Source organism: Neovison vison, chromosome 12 (assembly GCF_020171115.1).
Source record: "Neovison vison isolate M4711 chromosome 12, ASM_NN_V1, whole genome shotgun sequence".
Taxonomy (NCBI): Eukaryota; Metazoa; Chordata; class Mammalia; order Carnivora; family Mustelidae; genus Neogale; species Neogale vison.
This window is the reverse complement of record NC_058102.1, coordinates 108,697,594-108,717,342: the sequence shown is the minus strand read 5'-3', so window position 1 is coordinate 108,717,342 and position 19,749 is coordinate 108,697,594. Positions and strand designations below refer to the sequence as shown.

Here is a 19,749-nt window from a genome sequence, read left to right as displayed (position 1 = left end):
GTAGGTCACAAAACAAATCTCAACAAATTTGAAAAGACTGAAGTCATAAAATGCATCTTTTCTGATCATAACGTTATCAAACTAGCAATCTACCATGAGAAGAAATCTGGAAAGAACAAAAGTACACAGAGGTTGGGACACCTGGGTGGCTCAGTTGGTTAAGGGTCTGCCTTCAGCTCGGGTCATGATCCCAGGTTTCTGGGATCAAGTCCCACACTGGGCTCCCTGCTCAGCTGGAAGCCTGCCTCTCCTCCTGTCCCTCCCCCCACTCATCCTCTCTCTTTGAAATAAACAAATAAAATCTTAAAAAAAAACAAAACAAAGAACAGATATTGTTAAGATGTCCATGTCACCCAAAGCAATCTATAAATTCAATACAATCTCTATTAAAACACCAACAGCATTTTTCACAGAAACAGAATTAAAATTTGTATGGAACCACAAAAGACCCCAAATAGGCAAAGCAGTCAGGACAAAGAAAAACAAAGGTGGAGCTGTCCCAGTCACAGATATCAAGCTATAGTACAAAGTGGTCATAACCAAAACGGAATCATAGTGGCACAAAAAAAGACACATAGATCAGGGGAACAAAATAGCCCAGAAATGAACCCACAATTATTCGGTCAATTAATCCTTCACAAAGGAGGCAAGGATATGCAATGTGAAAAAGACAGTCTCTTCAACAAATGGTGCTCAGAGAACTGAACAACCACTTGCAAAAGAGGATAGACAGGTCTCCAGAGGCAATAGAAACAAAAGCAAAAATTAAGTACTGGGACTACCTGAAAATAGAAAGATTCTGCAGAGCAAAGAAAATAATCAATAAAATTAAAAGGAAATAGATTAAGACATTTGCAAATGATGTATCTGATAAAGGGTTAGTATCCAAAATATAAAGAACTGGTAGAACTCAACAACCAAAACCCAAATAATCCAATTAAAAATGGGCAGAAGACATGAACATGCATTTCTTCAAATAAGACATTTAGATAGCCAAAGGACACATGAAAAGATGCTCAACATCACTTATAAAGGAAATGCAAATCGAAACCACAATGAGATATCACTTCACACCCACCAGAATGGCTAAAATAAAAAAACCGTAAGAAACTAAAAATGTTGGTGAGGATGTAGAGAAAAATGAACCCTCGGACACTGTTGGTGGGAATGCAAACTGGTGCAGCCACTCTGGAAAATAGTATGGATGTAACTCAAAAAAATAAAAACAGAATTAGCATTAATTCCACTACTGGGTATTTATCCAAAGAATATGAAACACTAATTTGAAAAGGTTTATATGCATCCCTAGGTTTACTGTAGCACTATCTACAATAGTCAAGAAATGGAAGCCTGTGTCTACTGAAAGATGGATGGATAAAGAGGTGGTATGTATACACAATGGACTATTACTCAGCCACAAAAATAATGAATATTGCTATTTGCATCAATGTGGATGAAGGGTATAGTGCTAAGTGAAATAAATCAGAGAAAGACAAATACCATATGATTTCAGTCATATGTGAAATTTTTTTTTCAAAGATTTTATTTTATTTATTTGACAGAGAGAAATCACAAGTAGATGGAGAGGCAGGCAGAGAGAGAGAGAGGGAAGCAGGCTCCCTGCTGAGCAGAGAGCCCAATGCGGGACTCGATCCCGGGACCCTGAGATCATGACCTGAGCTGAAGGCAGCGGCTTAACCCACTGAGCCACCCAGGCGCCCCTCATATGTGAAATTTAAAAAAAACAAAACAAATGAACAAAGAAAAAGACAAATCAAAAACAGACTCTTAACTACAGAGAACAAACTGATGGTTAACAGAGGGGAGGCAGTGGGAAGATGGGTGAAATAGGTGATGGAGATTAAGAGCACACTTATCACAAGGAGTACTGAGTAATGTATTGAAGTGCTGAATCACAGTAACTCTGTACATTAACTATAATGGAATTACAGTTTTTTAAAAAAGTATTAGTACGTAGCTAAACAAATAAAGATAAAAACTAATTCTGAGTTCTAGGCCTACCATCAATTTTAGGTGGACTATTCATATCTGATAAAAGATCAGTCTTCCTTTTTTAAAATGATTTTATTTACTGAGAGAGAGTATGAGTGCAAATGGGGGGAGGGGCAGATGGAGAGATTCTAAAGCAGAGTCCATGCTGGGCACAGAGCCTGACGCAGGGCTTGACCCCATAACCCTGAGATCATGACCTGACCCTAAATCACGAGTCTGATGCTTAAGTGACTGAGCCACCCACATGCCCCTCTCCATTCATATATTGAAAAAAATAATATACATGGTGGACATCTATCCTACAAACAAGCACTAATTACAAATAGTATTCCTTTCATCTTCTCAATATTCAGGTTAATCTCTCACCCTTTTTAAAGATTTTATTTGCTTATTTGAGAGACAACAAGAGAGTGAGAGAGAGCGAGCGAGAGCACAAGCAGCAGGGAGGAGCAAAGGGAGAAGCAGACTCCCAATGAGCAGGGAGTACAACATGGGGCTCAATCCCAGGACCTGGGGATCATGACCTGAGCCTAAGATATTTCTAAGAACTCCCTTCAAGCTTTGCTTCTTAGTAGCTATAAACATGTGTCCCAGGAATAGAAGAATGGAAATAATTAGACTTTAAGTACTGAAAACTTATCCTATAATGATAATGTTTAAGAAGGTAATTTTTTAATTTTTAAAATAAACATATAATGTATTTTTATCCCCAGGGGTACAGGTCTGTGAATCGCCAGGTTTACACATTTCACAGTACTCACCATAGCACATACCCTTCCCAATGTCCACAACCCTACCAGCCTCTCCTGACCCCCCCCCCCCACAAGAGGGTCATTTTTAAAGGCACTTTGATGATGTAGTAGTTGACAGCATGGATGGTGGATCAAGTGGGTATGGATACAAATCTCAGCTCCATCACTTACTAGCGAGTTGAAGGCAAATAGCTTTGTGTCTCAGATTTTCCATCTGTGTAAACAAATGTAATATAACAGCAGCAAGGGGCGCCTGGGTGGCTCAGTGGGTTAAGCCTCTGCCTTCGGCTCGGGTCATGCTCTCAGGGTCTTTGGATCAAGCCCCACATTGGGGTCTGCTCAGCGGGGAGCCTGCCTCCCCCCCTTCTCTCTGTCTGCCTCTCTGCCTACTTGCAATCTCTCTCTGTTAAAAAAAAAAAAAATGCTACAAACTCAAAGTGCGTTCTGAGAACTGATTTACTCTATCTACAAGTCTCAAGAAGACTGCACAGTACAGTAAGGACTACATCACTACCAGAAATCCTTTCATATCTCTGGACTAATACTATGATTCACTCAACCCTGAATGAGTAGTTAAAAAGCTAGAAAGAAGTTTGACAGTCTTGGTAAAAAAGATTTCTCATGAATTAATGGTTTAAATGTTAGACATCAGACAAAAATGATGGTGTAAATTACCTCGGTCATTCTCAGGCTCTTGTGTTTCACTGCTATCCTGTGTCCTCCCAGGGTTCCCCAAGGTAGGCTTGGGGGCTGACACACTTACTGATGTCGAGTGAGCTACCTGTGAAAAAGGGCCAGATAAATGGGGGGGTGTAGGCTGTCGGGGGTGGTAAGGCACACCTGGTGGGCAAACTCGGGAAGAGAGCTGCTGCATGGCAATCATCTCTGGGCTGTCCATCATGGAGTCCCCTCCTTGCACCCCCCGCAGAGCATGAGAAGGTGCTCCAAAAAGAGAACTTGGTGTTGGGGCTGGAGGTGGCTGTAACCGATGTCCACCAGATTTACAGGGTGGTCGCATATACCCTGAAGAAGCAACTCCATGAGGTAGAAAACTTGATTGTTCAGTCCACTGGTTTGGGGGAAGAGCAGGTCTCATCACTCGGGAATCCATCATATGACCAAGAGCTCGAGGCTGGTGAGAGGGTCCTGGCCCCATGGGGGGCTTCTCATCTGTGCCCAAGGGTCCTGTGTTTGTAGCACCATGGTTTCCATTCCAGACAGCGGTGTGTACTCGATTCAGGTACTTGTACGATCGGTACATGTGGCTGGGAGGAATTTCTGAGCTTTCTGGAAAGTCTGGGGGTCGGGCTGGAGCCCCACCATGCCTGGGAGGAATAAATCCTGACTGGAATTGAGTTGGGGGATAAATATTTCCATCCTGACTAGTGCCACCCATCTGCCTAAGCTGCAAGGATCCAGAATGTGATCCCACATTACTGAGGTGTGTCAGGCCCCCACACACTTGCTTCTCCTCTGGAGTTCCTAGCCTGGGTCCTCGGTGGTTGTTAATTCCAACAGGAGGCTGACAACAAGAAAACAGAAGGAAGCAGAGATTAGTAGATCCACAGAATAAAGTGCTTAATGTACAGTAACAGACTCTAAATAATGGAAGATAATGAATTAAATTTAACCTGGTAAGAGACTGTACTTCTGAAGTGTATCTGTGAAGCCCTTTGCATTTGTGTATTCTGAGTAGGCAGCTTACCTGCACGGCAAAAGGCTGATGCTGCTGCATAGGTTCTCCAGGGTGTGGTTCTGGGACCCTAGAGGAGACATATAAATTGGCAGGATCTGATCCTCGAAGAGGGCCAAATGTTCCTGGTACTGCTGGCCTCTGGAGAGCGTTGAGTAAAGGCAGGAAGAGAGGGGAAAAAAGAGGAAGCACAGAAGATATTAGGTAGAAAACAAGGCCATTCCTGCAGAATGCTAGCATATAAGCTCACCCAGATTGGGGCTAGTTCTGGGGCCCAAAGCTATCTCTCGCTGAAGGACAGAAAAAAACCTGGTGTTTCTTAATCTCTTTTTCCTTAGTTCCTCTTCCCCAAGAGCCTTGTAAGCCAATTTTTCCTCAATTGCCCCCTCCACATGAAATTTAAATTGCATAGATATGCTGTATATTTTATGTACTATGTGTATTTCTGTGCTTTGTACAGGAAAAGAGTTTTTAAAATCCTCACTTCTACCTACCTTGAGAGTGCATCAGACTGACTAAAAGAAGATTTAAAATAAGAGGAAGAATGAATAAAGAAAGGACAGGTGAGGAGAAACAAAATCATCCATATATGGAAAAATTACTTTGGAAAAAAAACTAATTAACAAGGCTTCACTTCTGTTTGAATTCATGAACTAGGGGAAACTACTGTTGAATTTTAAGCTATTCCTTACCATCTGGTTTAAAAGGGGTGCCTGGTTAGGCATCCCACCATAATGTAGGGGACGAGAAAAGCCTCGGCCATTTGAGGTGCCCACCTCCCGAGGGAGTTGTGTGGAACTGCTGCTTTGATTATCCCCAGAAGAGGAAGTTCTGCGGGCAGGCGGCAAGGACTTTCCTCCATTCTCCACGGGCTGCTGTTTCTTGCTGGGCCCTTCAGAGTCCTTGGAGCGGGTCCAAACATGGCTTCCACCGCTTCGTCCAGCCCGGCTCCGCCTTTTCTCTCGCTTTTCATCCTCTCTGATCCAAAATTCTTCATCTGTGTCTCCATCTTCACCAGGAAAATGCTTCATCATTGCCCGATGGAAACATCTCTCTAAATTATCAGACATCTTGGTATATTCTATGGGAAGATACAAGGATTGACTTCCAGATAGAGCTTTTATGGGACATAAAAGACAATTCTCTTACCAACAAACAATAAAAGATGCCCTTTGGGTAAACTCTGGAGCTTAATTCAACTCAAGTGATATTAGGTTATGCAGCTAAGGACACAAGATGAAGATACTGTTTTTGCCCTAATAGGCTCTAGGCTGTACGGCTGGTATCAGATTATTATTATTATTATTTTTTAAGATTTTATTTACTTATTTGACAGAGAGATCTCACAAATAGGCAGAGAGGCAGGCAGAGAGAGTAAGAGGGAAGCAGACTCCCTGCTGAGCAGAGAGCCCGATGCAGGACTTGATCCCAGGACCTTAAGATCATGACTGAGCCAAAGGCAGCGGCCCAACCTAATGAGCCACCCAGGCGCCCTGGTATCAGATTCTTAACTTAAACCAAGACAGATTTAATTCTTCAAGGCTAAATCACAGCATTATTAAACACAGTCACTGAAGCTACTAAGTTTTGTCTTTTTTTTAAAAGACTTATTTATTTGAGACGGAGAGTGAAACTAGGGGAGGGAGCGGCAGAGAGAGAATCTTAAGTGGACTCTGCTGAATGCAGGGCTGCATGCGGGGCTTGATCTCATGATCCCCCCCAACTCTTTTTTTTTTTTTTTTTAAGATTTTATTTATTTATTTGACAGACAGCACAAGTAGGCAGAGAGGCAGCCAGAGAGAGAGGGGGAAAGCAGGCTCCCTGCTGAGCAGAGAGCCTGATGCGATGCGGGGCTCGATCCCAGGACCCTGAGATCATGACCTGAGCCAAAGGCAGAGGCTTAATCCACTGAGCCACCTAGGAACCCTCGTGACCCCTTAGATGATAACCCTAAACCTGACCCAGAATCAAAAGTCAGGTCCTTGGGGCGCCTGGGTGGCTCAGTGAGTTAAAGCCTCTGCCTTCGGCTCAGGTCATGATCCCAGGGTCCTGGGATGGAGCCCCGCATCAGGCTCTCTGCTCAGCAGGGAGCCTGCTTTCCCCCCCTCTCTCTGGCTGCCTCTCTGCCTACTTGTGCTCTCTGTCTGTCAAATAAATAAATAAAATCTTAAAAAAAAAAAAAAAAAAAGTCAGGTCCTTAACTGACAGAGACACCCATGTGTCCCAAAGCTGCTTAGTTTTTAAGCTAAAGCATTTGAGCTACTGTATAAATGAGTACACGTTTCTACACTTGGAGCCATACATTCTTTGTAACTGGAGATCTACTCTGTGGACTTCTCAAGATGATTTAAGAACCTAAGGTCAATCTGGTCAGTAGTTAGCAGTCTCTGTTTAAGGAAGTGCAGTACGATCTAAATCCAGCCTGGTCTCTACAATAATGAAAAATAACCTAAGCCCAGTTAGCCACTAGATACATTCTTTTGTCACATAGGATAGACGTGGTTTTGGCACATGTTGTGTAAGTAGTCAGAGTGGCCAATCCCATGGCTTTAAATGTACATTTTATTTACAGTCTCAGTGAAAGGTCTAAATCCTTTCTAAAAAGAGATGCACTTCTGTTTTTGTGTATTTCTAAAAAAGAAGGTATTCTGTTCTTGGTTGATATGGATAGTAAGTGTATCCATAGCAAACTCCTTCCCCACTTACCACTACTTTCCCCATTATATTTTCGACAATTCCTGAACATAGTCTTCATGTCATTTACAAATTCCTCCTTGGTACAGTATAAACCTCCGTTCAGTTTCTTCTCCATGCTTGAGATATCCATGGGGACCTAAAATAAGACACATTAAATTATAACATGTTGGAGAAAAAAACACCTCCTAGTCCTTATGAGGCAAGGAAATCATACCACTATGAGATGCTCAGGAGCCCAGCATATACTACCCAGCAACCCTGATTCTCAAGGAATAACAGGTGAACTTTAAACAAAACCAGCAACAAAAGTCAAGAAAGAAACAAACACCATGGTAAGTATAACTGCATAGGTAGCCTCTACCTTAATAATCTGGTAATAGTTTGGGGCATATGATTCATCCACAGGTTCTAAAAAGGGCCAGGAATCCTTGTGAGCCTTTACCACATCTAGAACTGAAAGCCAAAGAAGAGAACTTAATTAATGCACTCACACAGGAGTACTTCTATCAGAGATAATAAAGGCTGAGAATGGGAACTGACCTTTATACATGGCAGTGAAATCATCATCCAACTCAAAGCTGTGAATCACAAAATAAGAAATAATAACTTTGACCACCTTCTCCTTAGTTCTCTTAATTCAATCACAGACACAGAGCTGATTATACCAAGGTTTGGAACAGTTTCAATAAACTGTCTTTAACTTAAGTCTGTAACACTGATAATCTCTAGAAAATAATTATGAAGATGAAGGTTAGCAAGCCTAAGGGGAGAAGCATTTTCATCATCTGTAAAATGATGGAGCTGCCTTCGATGATCTACAACTTAATTTATGATTCTATGATGTTGTTTATTTAGGAGCACATTATTTCCAGGATTTTATTTTACCCTAATGAGTATTTTTGTAATCTAAAGAATAACAATATATCTATATTTTAAAAAATAATAATATAGGCATAGAGAGTAATAATAAAGGCATAGAGAAGAGCAAGAAGCTCATGAACACTGAATATTACCTGCCACACAGGACTGTTTTAAGAATTAAATGAGAGAAGTGCTTAGCACAATGCCACAGTGCTTCACCAATGTTCCTGGTTACTACTGTTAGTATCATTAAATACTCACAGGTCTTTAGTCTTTTTTTCTTCTCTCATGGGGGAACTAGGGTCCAGATGGGAAAGTTCTGGGGGGAGCTCCTTCCCTTGGGCCAGCAGCCATGCCCTTTCTTCCCTGAGCTTTCTCCTCTTTGCTCGATCTACAATGAACATAGGGCATTATGGTACAAGTGAGGTTAAGCACTCTTTAGATGATAACATGTTTGTTAACCATTTTAGAGAAGAAAGAAATAAAGATCACCTGTATCATAAGATTATTATTTTTTTTTTCATAAGATTATTTTTGCTTCTTTTGCCATCCTCTTGGTATTAAGGATGATTCTATAGATGGAATGTATTATGAAAAAATATAAATTTGTGGGGAGCCTGGGTGGCTCAGTCATTAAGAGTCTGCCTTCAGTTCAGGTCATGATCCCAGGGTCCTGGGATCGAGCCCCACCATCATACTCCCTGCTCAGCAGGAAGCCTGTGTCTCCCTCTCTCACTCCCCCTGCTTATGTTCACGTTCTCACTGTCTCTCTCTCTCTCTGTTAAGTAAATAAATTAAATCTTTAAAATATATATATATACATATATATATGTATATAAACTTGTGGAGCCCATTTCATTTATGCATACTGAGCTCAAGGGCTGGAAGGGATGAGGGTGGTCTGGGACGGAGAGGGAGGAAAGAGCAAGTCTGAAGAAAAATAGAGTTAGAAGAAAAAGGAAAAAAAAATATAAGACTGAATGAAGATATCCTTCTATGAATACCTGAGGCCTTTCTAATCTTTCTCTCAGAAAAACAACATCTACTTTTTTAAGGACCAAACTCTCAATCCTAACATACACGGGATTTTATATGCATATCTAAGCTCGCAAGTTTGGTATTTACAAAGGCATCCTTGCACACCAATTGTCTTTGCTCTTTAATCCACCCCTACCACTGGCAGCTGGCCCTTACCAAGCAAGGGGTAGTCATAAATTTGGCTGGGAACAAGGGAAAGATGCCAGCTGGAATTGGCAAGGAGCTGGAAGACAGGGATGATTTTTTTCTGGCTCACAGCCATAGCCATGAGAAACACACTTGGCATTCCACTACTAGCCTGATGGGACACTCAGTGCCAGCAGGGAACCGGAAGGTCAGGAGTAAAGAAAAGAGGCAGGGAGATAAAGAGCACTGTCAGACAGAAAGACATAAAGATGGAAGGGAGAAGCCAGGACACCTCTTCTATTTTCTTCCCTGAGGGACAGGCTCCACATATGTCCCCTGCTAGGAGCATGACATGACCCTGCTAACTATTCTCTGTCTAGTTCTGTTTGACTTGTGTTTTTGTTTTTACATTATTCACTTATAAACTTAAATCTATATCTACTTTAATTAGTCAAATGCTATCAATGACTAACAATATTGTTTTTTTAAAAAATGATTTCAGGATTAAAGAAAAGTGTAACTAAATTAATGAATATCCATGAACCTAACAAACAGGCAGATTTTAACATTTTTGCTTTAGTAACTTTATTACAGTAGTTCTGTCTAGTTGACTGCAATTTTTTGCATCTTGTAAATAGTATTATCATACAATTCTTTTGACATGCGTTCTCGTGCACGTGTGCGAGTTCTCTGGGATGCACACCCAGCAGTGGAACTGCCACAGTGCTTTCCAAAGGGGTACAGCTATTCTTTCACTAGTGGTGTGAGTTATACTCGCTTGGTATGATAAAACTACCAATTCTGCCAAATTGGGAAATACTGATGAAAAATTTTGATGCTTTCATTTGCATTTTCCTGACTGGAGTGATACTAAACATATTTCCATGTTTACTGACCATTTAGCATCCTCTTGTGTGAATTTCTTGCTTATATACTTTGCCCTTTTCCTTTGGATTGTTCCATTTCTAATGGATTTAGAGAAGTGCTTTAAGAATCTGGAGAGTACGTCTTTGTTGGTTATGTGTTAAAATTATCTTCTACATTGACTTGTCTTTCCACTTTGATTACGGTGTTTATGTTATATATAAGTTTTAAACAACTCATGTACTCAACCATATCAATCTCCCTCCCTTTGTAGCTTGTGCCTTTTGTACTTAACACACTCTCAGCGCAGAGTATGCTCAAATTTCTATCTTCCTCTCCCTCTGCTCCTCCCACCCAATAAATACAAATCCTAGGGGGAAAAAAAAATCCATTATTGCTTCTGCCTTTTTTACTTAGCTTCCAAGAATTCAGGAAAAATTTATTGCTGTAACTATTTTACAGTCTGTAAAAACTCTATGTTTTCCCCATGAGAACTAATTTGTGAGCTTGCTGTGTGCTAGAGACTACCCGTTTTTATTTAACCCTTCTCACAAGGTCTGCATAGTCCTAAGTGATCTGACCCCTGGCTACCTCTATGAACTCATTTCCTGCCCGTTTTCCCCTTACTTTTTACTTTGGTCCATACTGGCCTCCCCGTGCATATTTCTTCCTCAGGTCCTGTGCACCTGCTATTTCCTCTCCATTCCCCCATCAGATGTTCATATGGCACCTTCATCCACTTCATTATGAAATGTCACATCATCTGTAAAGGGCTTTCTTGACAAGCTTATCTAAATGCCACCCACATCACGTCACTCTTGATCTCTAAACCTATTTTTCTTTACATCTTTCACCACCAGCTATGATTCTACAGTATTTGTTTCTTCGGTCTTCCCACCACTAGAATTTAAGCCCCACGAAAGGATTAGTTTCTTTTGTTTAATATCTATATTCCTAGAACAAAGCCTGGCATGGAATGGGTGCTTAAAAAAAAATTTGTTGACTTAAAGAACAATCTATAACACAGGCATTATTAATCTTCAAGGTAGAGAAACTAAACCATAAAAATAAGTTTTGAATCTGTCTGTATAAAAGTCAAATGAGAACAGTGCAGCAAATAAAAACCAGACTGAGAATACAGAATACCCTTAAAAACTACAAAAATTAAAGCCATTGTTACTGTCCTGAGAATTTAAATCTAGCATTGGAAATGAAAGCCATGAAACACTTTACAAGTAGGATATACTACATATTGTCACACAGGCTAAATTTGTAGATTAAATGCACTAAGGGTTTTATAATGAAGAAGTGATCACAGTAGGAATGGGTTACCCTATGAAGAAACAGAAGGCATCACTTAGGAATGGGAGGCCAAAAAGCACTTAATAAGGCTGAATCCTTTAAGTTTTACAGCCAAAATTTATTTAAATTTTGCACTGAGACACTGCATTAAAAAGTCAAATCTAGGTTATGTGGTTTTATTCAAAAATTTAAAACTTCAGGGCGCCTGGGTGGCTCAGTGGGTTAGGCCGCTGCCTTCAGCTCAGGTCATGATCTTGGGGTCCTGGGATCGAGTCCTGCATCGGGCTCTCTGCTCAGCAGGGAGCCTGCTTCCCTCTCTTTCTCTCTGCCTGCCTCTCCGTCTACTTGTGATTTCTCTCTGTCAAATAAATAAATAAAATCTTAAAAAAAAAAAAAGAAAAAGAAAAAAATTTAAAACTTCAGTAAATTTACTTAAATAAATACTGGTCTGTATTCAACTAAGCAGATGATCTGTTACCATATGATTTATCAGGTTTAGCTTATAAACACAACTGCTATCTGACATATCTAGGGGCAGTTATTATCCTTTGTATTAACTGCAAAGGAAAGAAAAATCTCATTATACCAAGACCAAAACTTAGACCCAAGTCTGAGAAAAATGATTTGCTCTAATAAAATTAATGGAAGTACTCTTGATATGTATAGTGCCATACTTAAAAAATTTTTTAAAGATTTTTCTTTAGGGGTGCCTGGGTGGCTCAGTGGGTTAAAGCCTCTGCCTTCGGCTCAGGCCATGATCCCAGGGTCCTGGGATGGAGCCCCGCATCGGGCTCTCTGCTCAGCAGGGAGCCTGCTTCCTCCTCTCTCTCTCCCTGCCTCTCTGCCTACTTGTGATCTCTGTCTGTCAAATAAATAAATAAAATCTTAAAAAAAAAAAAAAAAGATTTTTCTTTAGTACATTTCAATTGTGGTTAAAATTATTTCTATGAAACATGTCATTAATACCTCAATATTTTTTTTCCATTTCACATGCAGGATGTACAGAGATGAGGGCAATAAGTAGTAAGACTGACAGGAACACCAAGAATAACAAATACAGGTGCTGTAGAAGGACTGCATATACAATGAGATTGGATCCAACAGAATACACAAGAAAGAGTGCAATTAACAAGTTATTTAAATAGAAATTGCCAGTAGCAGCTTAGATGACGGAGAGAACCTAGCTTGATTTGGCTTTGGCCAGAGGAGGGCTATTCTCATACCACATGTACTGCTCAGAGAGCCCACATACCTTCTACAGCCTTGACCTTTTCCTCCAGCTCTCGTTTTCTCTCTTCCTTTAACATCTGCTCCTGCTCCTTCTTCTGCACTGCGAGAAGAATTTGACGTTCTTCTTCCTCCTCTCTGCGCTTCTGTTTTTCTATTCTGGTAAGCACAGGGGTCTCCTATAAAAAGCCAGTTAAGAGTACAGTGTCAATACACAATAATGTAAGATCAGTTTTTTGCTCTAAGAGCCAATTTTTACTGAATTCAATCTATTCAACAAATAGTATTGGATAGGTAGGGAGTTTATATCATAACCTCAAGTCGATTTTATCATCTACAGAATAAACGTATGGGAATACATAACTAACATTAAAACAATGGCAATTTGAAATAAGCTAAGAAGTTTTGGTCCCTATGATTTACATAATTTGTGGTCTTTGGGAGGTAATCCTATGAATATGTTGGATCAGAGAAGAGAAACTGAGGAAGTTGAGACACCAATATTATAGATTTAATATTTAATAAAAGTGACATCTTAAAAAGTACTCTCATCTCGATAAACTTTAAAAATGATACAAGAACACAGGGTCACAATTTCAATGTGCAAGACTTTGAAACCTTAACATTTATACTTTAAAAATAAAACAATGAATAAAACTGGGCGTTTGGTGGGAGGGGGCCACCGTTTTGCCTTAAGATACAGAAAAGAAAAAAACAACTGCATAGAAATTTGTAAAATTACTCAAGACTGGCTAGCATTTTCCCTTGTTTTTCCACACAAATGACATTAACATAAAGATTTCAGTTGGTCACTGGGGAAGTGATTGCCTAAGAAATCTAACCAAAGATAAAGGACAATAGGACCATTACTATCATAACCTATTATTTTACTCTGCATACTTTCCAATATAACTGGTTCTGAGCCATTCTGTAAACCAGAATTGTGAAGCTAAAGCTGAAATTACTTATTTTCATTTCTTCCCTTGACTTTTGTGCTGATGTGAAAGCCACCTGACCTTTCAAATTCTAATGAGCCTAAGTTTAAAAGTTTGTTACTACAAGGTAAAAACCTGAAATGAGTTAGAAATGAGATGAAAATGAAAAACAAACAAACAAAAAACACAAACCCAAAATACCCAAATAAACCAAAAGACAAAAAACCATTATCATACACGTAACGCTGTGAAACTAAAGAAAGTTCCCTATAATCTTTATCTATAAGCAGGGCAGGCAGTTTAGATATGCTAGATACTGTTTCTGAAATGGGGAGGCTACTGACATTAAGGAAAATTCTTCTAAAGAATGTATCTCTAGGGACGCCTGGGTGGCGCAGTTGGTTAAACGACTGCCTCCGGCTCAGGGCGTGATCCTGGAGTCCCGGGATCGAGTCCCACATCAGGCTCCCAGCTCCATGGGGAGTCTGCTTCGCTCTCTGACCTTCTCCTCGCTCATTCTCTCTCTCACTGTCTCTCTCTCTCAAATAAATAAAATAAAATCTTAAAAAAAAAAATTAAAAAAAAAAAAAAAAAAAGAATGTATCTCTAGATTTGCCTCTTAAATACTAGTCAAGTACACAAGTACCCCCAACCCACAAATCCTTCATTATTCCAACTTCTTGGCAACATCTTTACTCAGCTCACAAGTTATGATGGACTATGCAATAAACCAAAACAAACTGCCTTTGCCCCTTTCAGTTGTACAGTGACTCCCAAGCAGGGTACTGGGAGGAGACAGAAGAAAGGTAGGCCTGGTCAAAGGTATTGATAATGTATGTATATTTTGCCCCTCCCTCCAAAGGACAGCAGGTAAGAACATGTGAAATATTCTTCTTTAAACTAGTACAAGGGGATATTAAATTAGAGTCAACATTTTAATAAAGACTAAAGAAATTCAAGCTAATAACTTATAAATGGAAGTATTAAGTCACCAGAGTCATCTGTAAATAAACATGGGAAGTGTTTCATGTTTGAAGTCAATGGAAGGGGGGAAAGGAAAAAAAAAGATAAATAAATCTTAAGAATATCTATATAACTATTATTGCAACAAATATGATAATTTATTATTTTTTTTGAAGATTTTATTTATTTATTTGACACAAAGAGAGAGATCACAAGTAGGTAGAGAGGCAGTCAGAGACAGAGGGGGAAGCAGGCTCCCTGCTGAGCAGAGAGCCTGATGCAGGGCTCCATCCTAGGACCCTGAGACCATGACCAGAGCCAAAGGCAGAGGCTTAACCTACTGAGCCACTCAGGCGCCTGGACAATTTATTCTTCTTAATATGTAAAGATACCTTACAAATCAATTAACAATAGGGGCGCCTGTGTGGCTCAGTCAGTTAAGTGTCAGCTTAGGTCTTGATCTCAGGTTGATCAGGGTTGTGCTCCTGTGTTGGGTTCCCTGCTGGGTGTCAAGCCTGCATATGATTCTCCCTTACCTTCTGTTCCCACCCCCCCATTTATACATGTTCACTCTCTCAAAACAAACAAACAAAACCAAAAAACGAAACAACAAAAACCAAAACCAACACAAATCAGTTAACAATAGCCACCCACAAAAGACTGAACGTGAATACAAAATTCACAGAAGGTAAAAACCACTCTTAATGAAAAGATAGGATCGGGGCGCCTGGGTGGCTCAGTGGGTTAAGCCGCTGCCTTCGGCTCAGGTCATGATCTCAGGGTCCTGGGATCGAGTCCCGCATCAGGCTCTCTGCTCAGCAGGGAGCCTGCTTCCCTCTCTCTCTCTCTGCCTGCCTCTCCATCTACTTGTGAGTTCTCTCTGTCAAATAAATAAATAAAATCTTTAAAAAAAAAAAAAAAAGAAAAGATAGGATCGGATCGTAACAGACTCTTAATCTCATAAAACAAACTGAGGGTTGTGGGGGGGTAGGGGGACGGCTAAGGAGAGGGTGGTAGGGTTATGGACATTGGGGAAGGTATTTGCTATGGTGAGTGCTGTGAAGTGTGTAACCCTGGCGATTCACAGACCTGTACCCCTGGGGCTAATAAAACATTATATGTTTATAAAAATATTAAAACAAAAACAAAACCCACTGTTTATGATCAAAAACAAAAGTAAAATACCCTTTTCACTTACAAACTAGAGAAAGATATGAAGTAATACATTTGTAAAGATGTGGTAAAATGAATGCTATCAATTGGTTGCAGCACAGGTCCCCTGGAGGACAGAGAGAGAGAGAGACAGAGTGAGAGCGAGAGCAAGAGAGAGTGTGTGTGTATAATATATATATAACCCTAAACAGAGTAATTATACTTTTATGATTTTATTGTAAAAATGGAATAGAAAGGCAAAGATTCTTTAAGTAGGTTCGAGTCAACATTATTTAAAATGGTGAAAATTTACAAATACGCTAAAATGTTTAATAAAAGGTAAAATTATATAGTCATCATTATAAAACCAATAGAAGTTATTTTTTAAAAAAAGATTTTCTTCTTTTAGAAATACGGGGTGGGCGGGGGGAGAGCGTGAGTGTGCATGCAAGTAGGAGGCGCAGATGGAGAGGGAGACAGAATCTCAGACCCCCGCTGAGCATGGAGCCTGACCACAAAGAGATGGCGACTTGAGCCAAAACCAAGACCTGGCTGCTCAACCAAATGATCCACCCAGGGGCCCCAACAGAAGTTGTAGTTCTGAGGAATTTTAATGAAATATGAAAATGCTCACAATGTTAAATGAAAAACACAGATAAAAAAATAATATTCAAGGGCGCCTGGGTGGCTCAGTGGGTTAAAGTCTTTGTTTTCAGCTCAGGTCATGGTCCCGGGGTCCTGGGATCGAGTCCCACGTCGGGCTCTCTGCTTGGCGGGGAGCCTGCTTCCCTTCCTCTCTCTCTGCCTGTTTGTGATCTCTGTCAAATAAATGAATAAAATCTTGAAAAAAAAAATTCAGTAAGATGCCAGTTTTGTAATAAATGTATATAGAGAGGGCCTGAAGCAAATAGGTAAAAATGTAGGAGTAATGTGATTTGTAAGTTGGGAGATTACTGTGTCTTCCACTGTATTCTAATATAGTCCCCCAAGTATTCTGTAAAAGCACATAAATTCTTTGGAAATTAGAACAGTTTCTTCCCAAGTTAAACTGGAGAAATGAACTAATATGGCATATTCTATAATGATCTAGTTTTTTTTTTTTTAAAGATTTTATTTATTTATTTGACAGACAGAGATCACAAGTAGGCAGAGGGGCAGGCAGAGAGAGAGGGAGGAAGCAGGCTCCCTGCTGAGCAGAGAGGCCTATGTGGAGCTCAATCCCAGGACTCTGAGATCACGACCTGAGCAGAATGCAGAGGACTTAATCCAGTGAGCCACTCAGGTGCCCCTAAAATGATGTAGTTTTTATTAACTTTTTATATCCTCTGCTATATGTTCCCTGTTAAAAGTCTAAAATTAAAATATGATGTGTGAGCCTGGTGATGGGTATTAAGGAGGGCAAAAACTGCATGGAGCACTGGGTGTGGTACATAAAAAACGAATCTTGGAACACTGAAAAAATAAAATAATATAAAATAAAATAAAATAAAAAAAGAAATGTTAAAGTACCCAAAGGTTAGAACCTATTGATTTTTAGGATGAAGTACTAAAAATTGATTACAAATAGTTTATTTTAGTAACAATGAAGCAAGAATCTTAAAGTTTAAGATAACTATAGATGTAAAAATTGCTGTAAAATCAGAGGCCCTACATCATTAAAAAATATGTAAAACTTATTCATATAGTTTTTTGTTAAAACTTCATGTGAGATTCAAATAAAAATAACAACTTTGAAGTGTGTAACTCAGTGGCATTTAGTACATTCACAGTGTTGTGTAACCACCACCTACACTAGGTTGCAAAACATTTTTAGCACCCCAAAAGAAACTGCTGAACCCATAACCAGCCAGTCCTTACTCCCCACTCCTCTAGCTCCTGGCAACGACCAATCTCCTCTCCAAGCAAGTGGACTTACTTGCTCTGGATACTTCACATAAATGGAGTCATATAATATCTACTTAGTTGCTTTTTTCTCCCCCCAATACATTAATATTAACATTAAGATACAGTAATTGAGGGACGCCTGGGTGGGGCAGTTGGTTGGACGACTGCCTTCCGCTCAGGGCGTGATCCTGGAGTCCCAGGATCGAGTCCCACATCAGGCTCCCAGCTCCATGGGGAGTCTGCTTCGCTCTCTGACCTTCTCCTCGCTCATGCTCTCTCTCACTGTCTCTCTCTCAAATAAATAAATTAAAAAAAAAAAAAATCTAAAAAAAAAAAAAAAAAGATACAGTAATTGACTAACTTAAATTTACAGCATCTTAAAAAAAACTAATCAATAGCAAAAAAACCAGTCTGGTTAAAAAAAAAAAAAAAAGGCAGAGGACCAGAATAGACATTTTTCCAAAGACACACAGATGGTCAACAGGTACATGAAACGGTGTTCCACATTTCTAATCATCAGAGAAATGTAAACCAAAACCACAGTGAGATGATATTGCTTCACACCAGTCAGATTGGGTATCATTAAAAAGACAAGAAATAACAAGTGTTGGCAAGGATGTGGACAAAAGGAAAACTTCATGCACTGTTGGTGGGAATGTAAATTGGTGTGTGGTTCTCTTTCATCATGTGGTATAATTTCAGCTGATTTTATCTGATGTGAATTCTCTAAATTGCATCAGATACATCTGGGGAAAAAAAAAAAAAGTCCACGTAGTGCATCAAGAGAGTGTTTCAAGTTACTATTTTCATTTCCAGCATTACAACACCTTAGGTAAAGCCATTGTTAAAGAACATATCACTAAAAGACAGGATTCACTGCCTGAGACACTTTTGGTGGTGTGTTAAACTTTAATAGTTTAAAGAACAAGTACAACCAAATGAACAAAAACAAAACAAAAAAGTGAACAGATAAAAAAAATTCTTACACTGTTTGGCACTGCAGTTTTTTTTTCTTGTTGTAAAACGGGTGACATCTAAATCTTTTATAGATTAAGAAAGAGACCTGCTAGAATCAAGGAGGGATTTTAATGAGAAGCTAATTAGAAACACTACTTCGGAAATCTCTAAAGTGTTATAAATAGAATCTGGTTGAAGCGGTGCCTAGGACTCCTCTTCCATGCTCCCTCCTCACCCAGGGCAGGTTACCAGACACCCTGGCACCCCTGCCAATGTTAGTAGCACACTTGAGACTATACAACCACAAAGAGCTCCCTAGCAACAGTAATGTCCAGAGTCTCCTGACAAAAATAGCCAATGCAGCCCTAATCCTGAGGTTCAAAAAGACTACCTCCCTTCCCTCGTATTTTCCCCAGGAGTCACAATTAAAAGACTTTTTGAGGCAAAAAGGTTGGACCACTGGGTGACCAATATAGGTCAGGCACCCTGCCTATAAGGCTTTAATGGCCTGAAGATTTTCTGCTGCTTAAACAAATGCACAAAGCTTGTGCTGCATCTAAATTTTCTCTGGGATAACTGGGTATTGGAGCAGATACACAGGATCTCTGCAATACCATGGTTAGTTCTATCTAAAACTAAAAACAGAAAAAAAAAAAAAAAAGAAACGCTGCTAAGAATAACGAAAGAAGAAATTCTGGTGTCTGCAGCTAAGCTCTGCTTATAGCCACGAAGAACCTTTTGGTCTGTATTCAGATTACTATGCAGCTGAAATGTACACTAGGGCATTAACGACTCAGTCCAGGGGAATGAACAGAAAATAGGAAAGGGAACTTTAAAGGAGGTATTAACTGTCAAGGTACTGAAGAAAAGTGGAGAGGACACAACCAAACAAAAGGAACTAGAAAACCATTTGAGAACTATGGCTGGATACCAATTACCAATAACTGTTACAGGAAACAAGAGACTGGGGAGACTGAAGTGAGTCATTACAGAATTGTCAATCCAAAGGTAATTAAGTGTTAGGCAAATTTATCTACTGGTAAGAATACACCTATTGGCTTAAAAAGAGAAATAAAGGATAAATGCAAATGTATTTAAGTAAATAAAAACCTATAAACTAATTTTTTCTTTTCTTCAGGCTCAAGGTAGAATACACTGAACAATAAGATCCTTGTAATAAAGGGCCATGCTGTCACTTCAATTTTAGAGTCATGAAAACATCACTCCAAGGCACTAAGAAGGCACCATACTTCCTAAAATCACTAAACTATGTAATAGTCAATGA

General features: G+C 39.7%; 1 protein-coding gene across 4 annotated transcripts in view; it reads right to left on the bottom strand.

Annotated features, from left to right (window-relative positions):
• The window catches only part of LOC122892341 (cat eye syndrome critical region protein 2), a 64,756-nt gene that overhangs the window by 9,601 nt on the left and 35,406 nt on the right, over nt 1-19,749 (bottom strand). For all 4 annotated transcript variants that reach the window (XM_044228668.1, XM_044228669.1, XM_044228666.1 and 1 more), the window contains 8 exons: nt 12,599-12,752; nt 8,278-8,407; nt 7,696-7,733; nt 7,517-7,608; nt 7,165-7,291; nt 5,151-5,539; nt 4,471-4,599; nt 3,441-4,287 (listed from right to left, as the gene is read on the bottom strand). In XM_044228668.1, the coding sequence (XP_044084603.1) occupies nt 3,441-4,287; nt 4,471-4,599; nt 5,151-5,539; nt 7,165-7,291; nt 7,517-7,608; nt 7,696-7,733; nt 8,278-8,407; nt 12,599-12,752 (1,906 nt within the window). The remainder of the gene's footprint in view (nt 1-3,440; nt 4,288-4,470; nt 4,600-5,150; nt 5,540-7,164; nt 7,292-7,516; nt 7,609-7,695; nt 7,734-8,277; nt 8,408-12,598; nt 12,753-19,749) is intronic.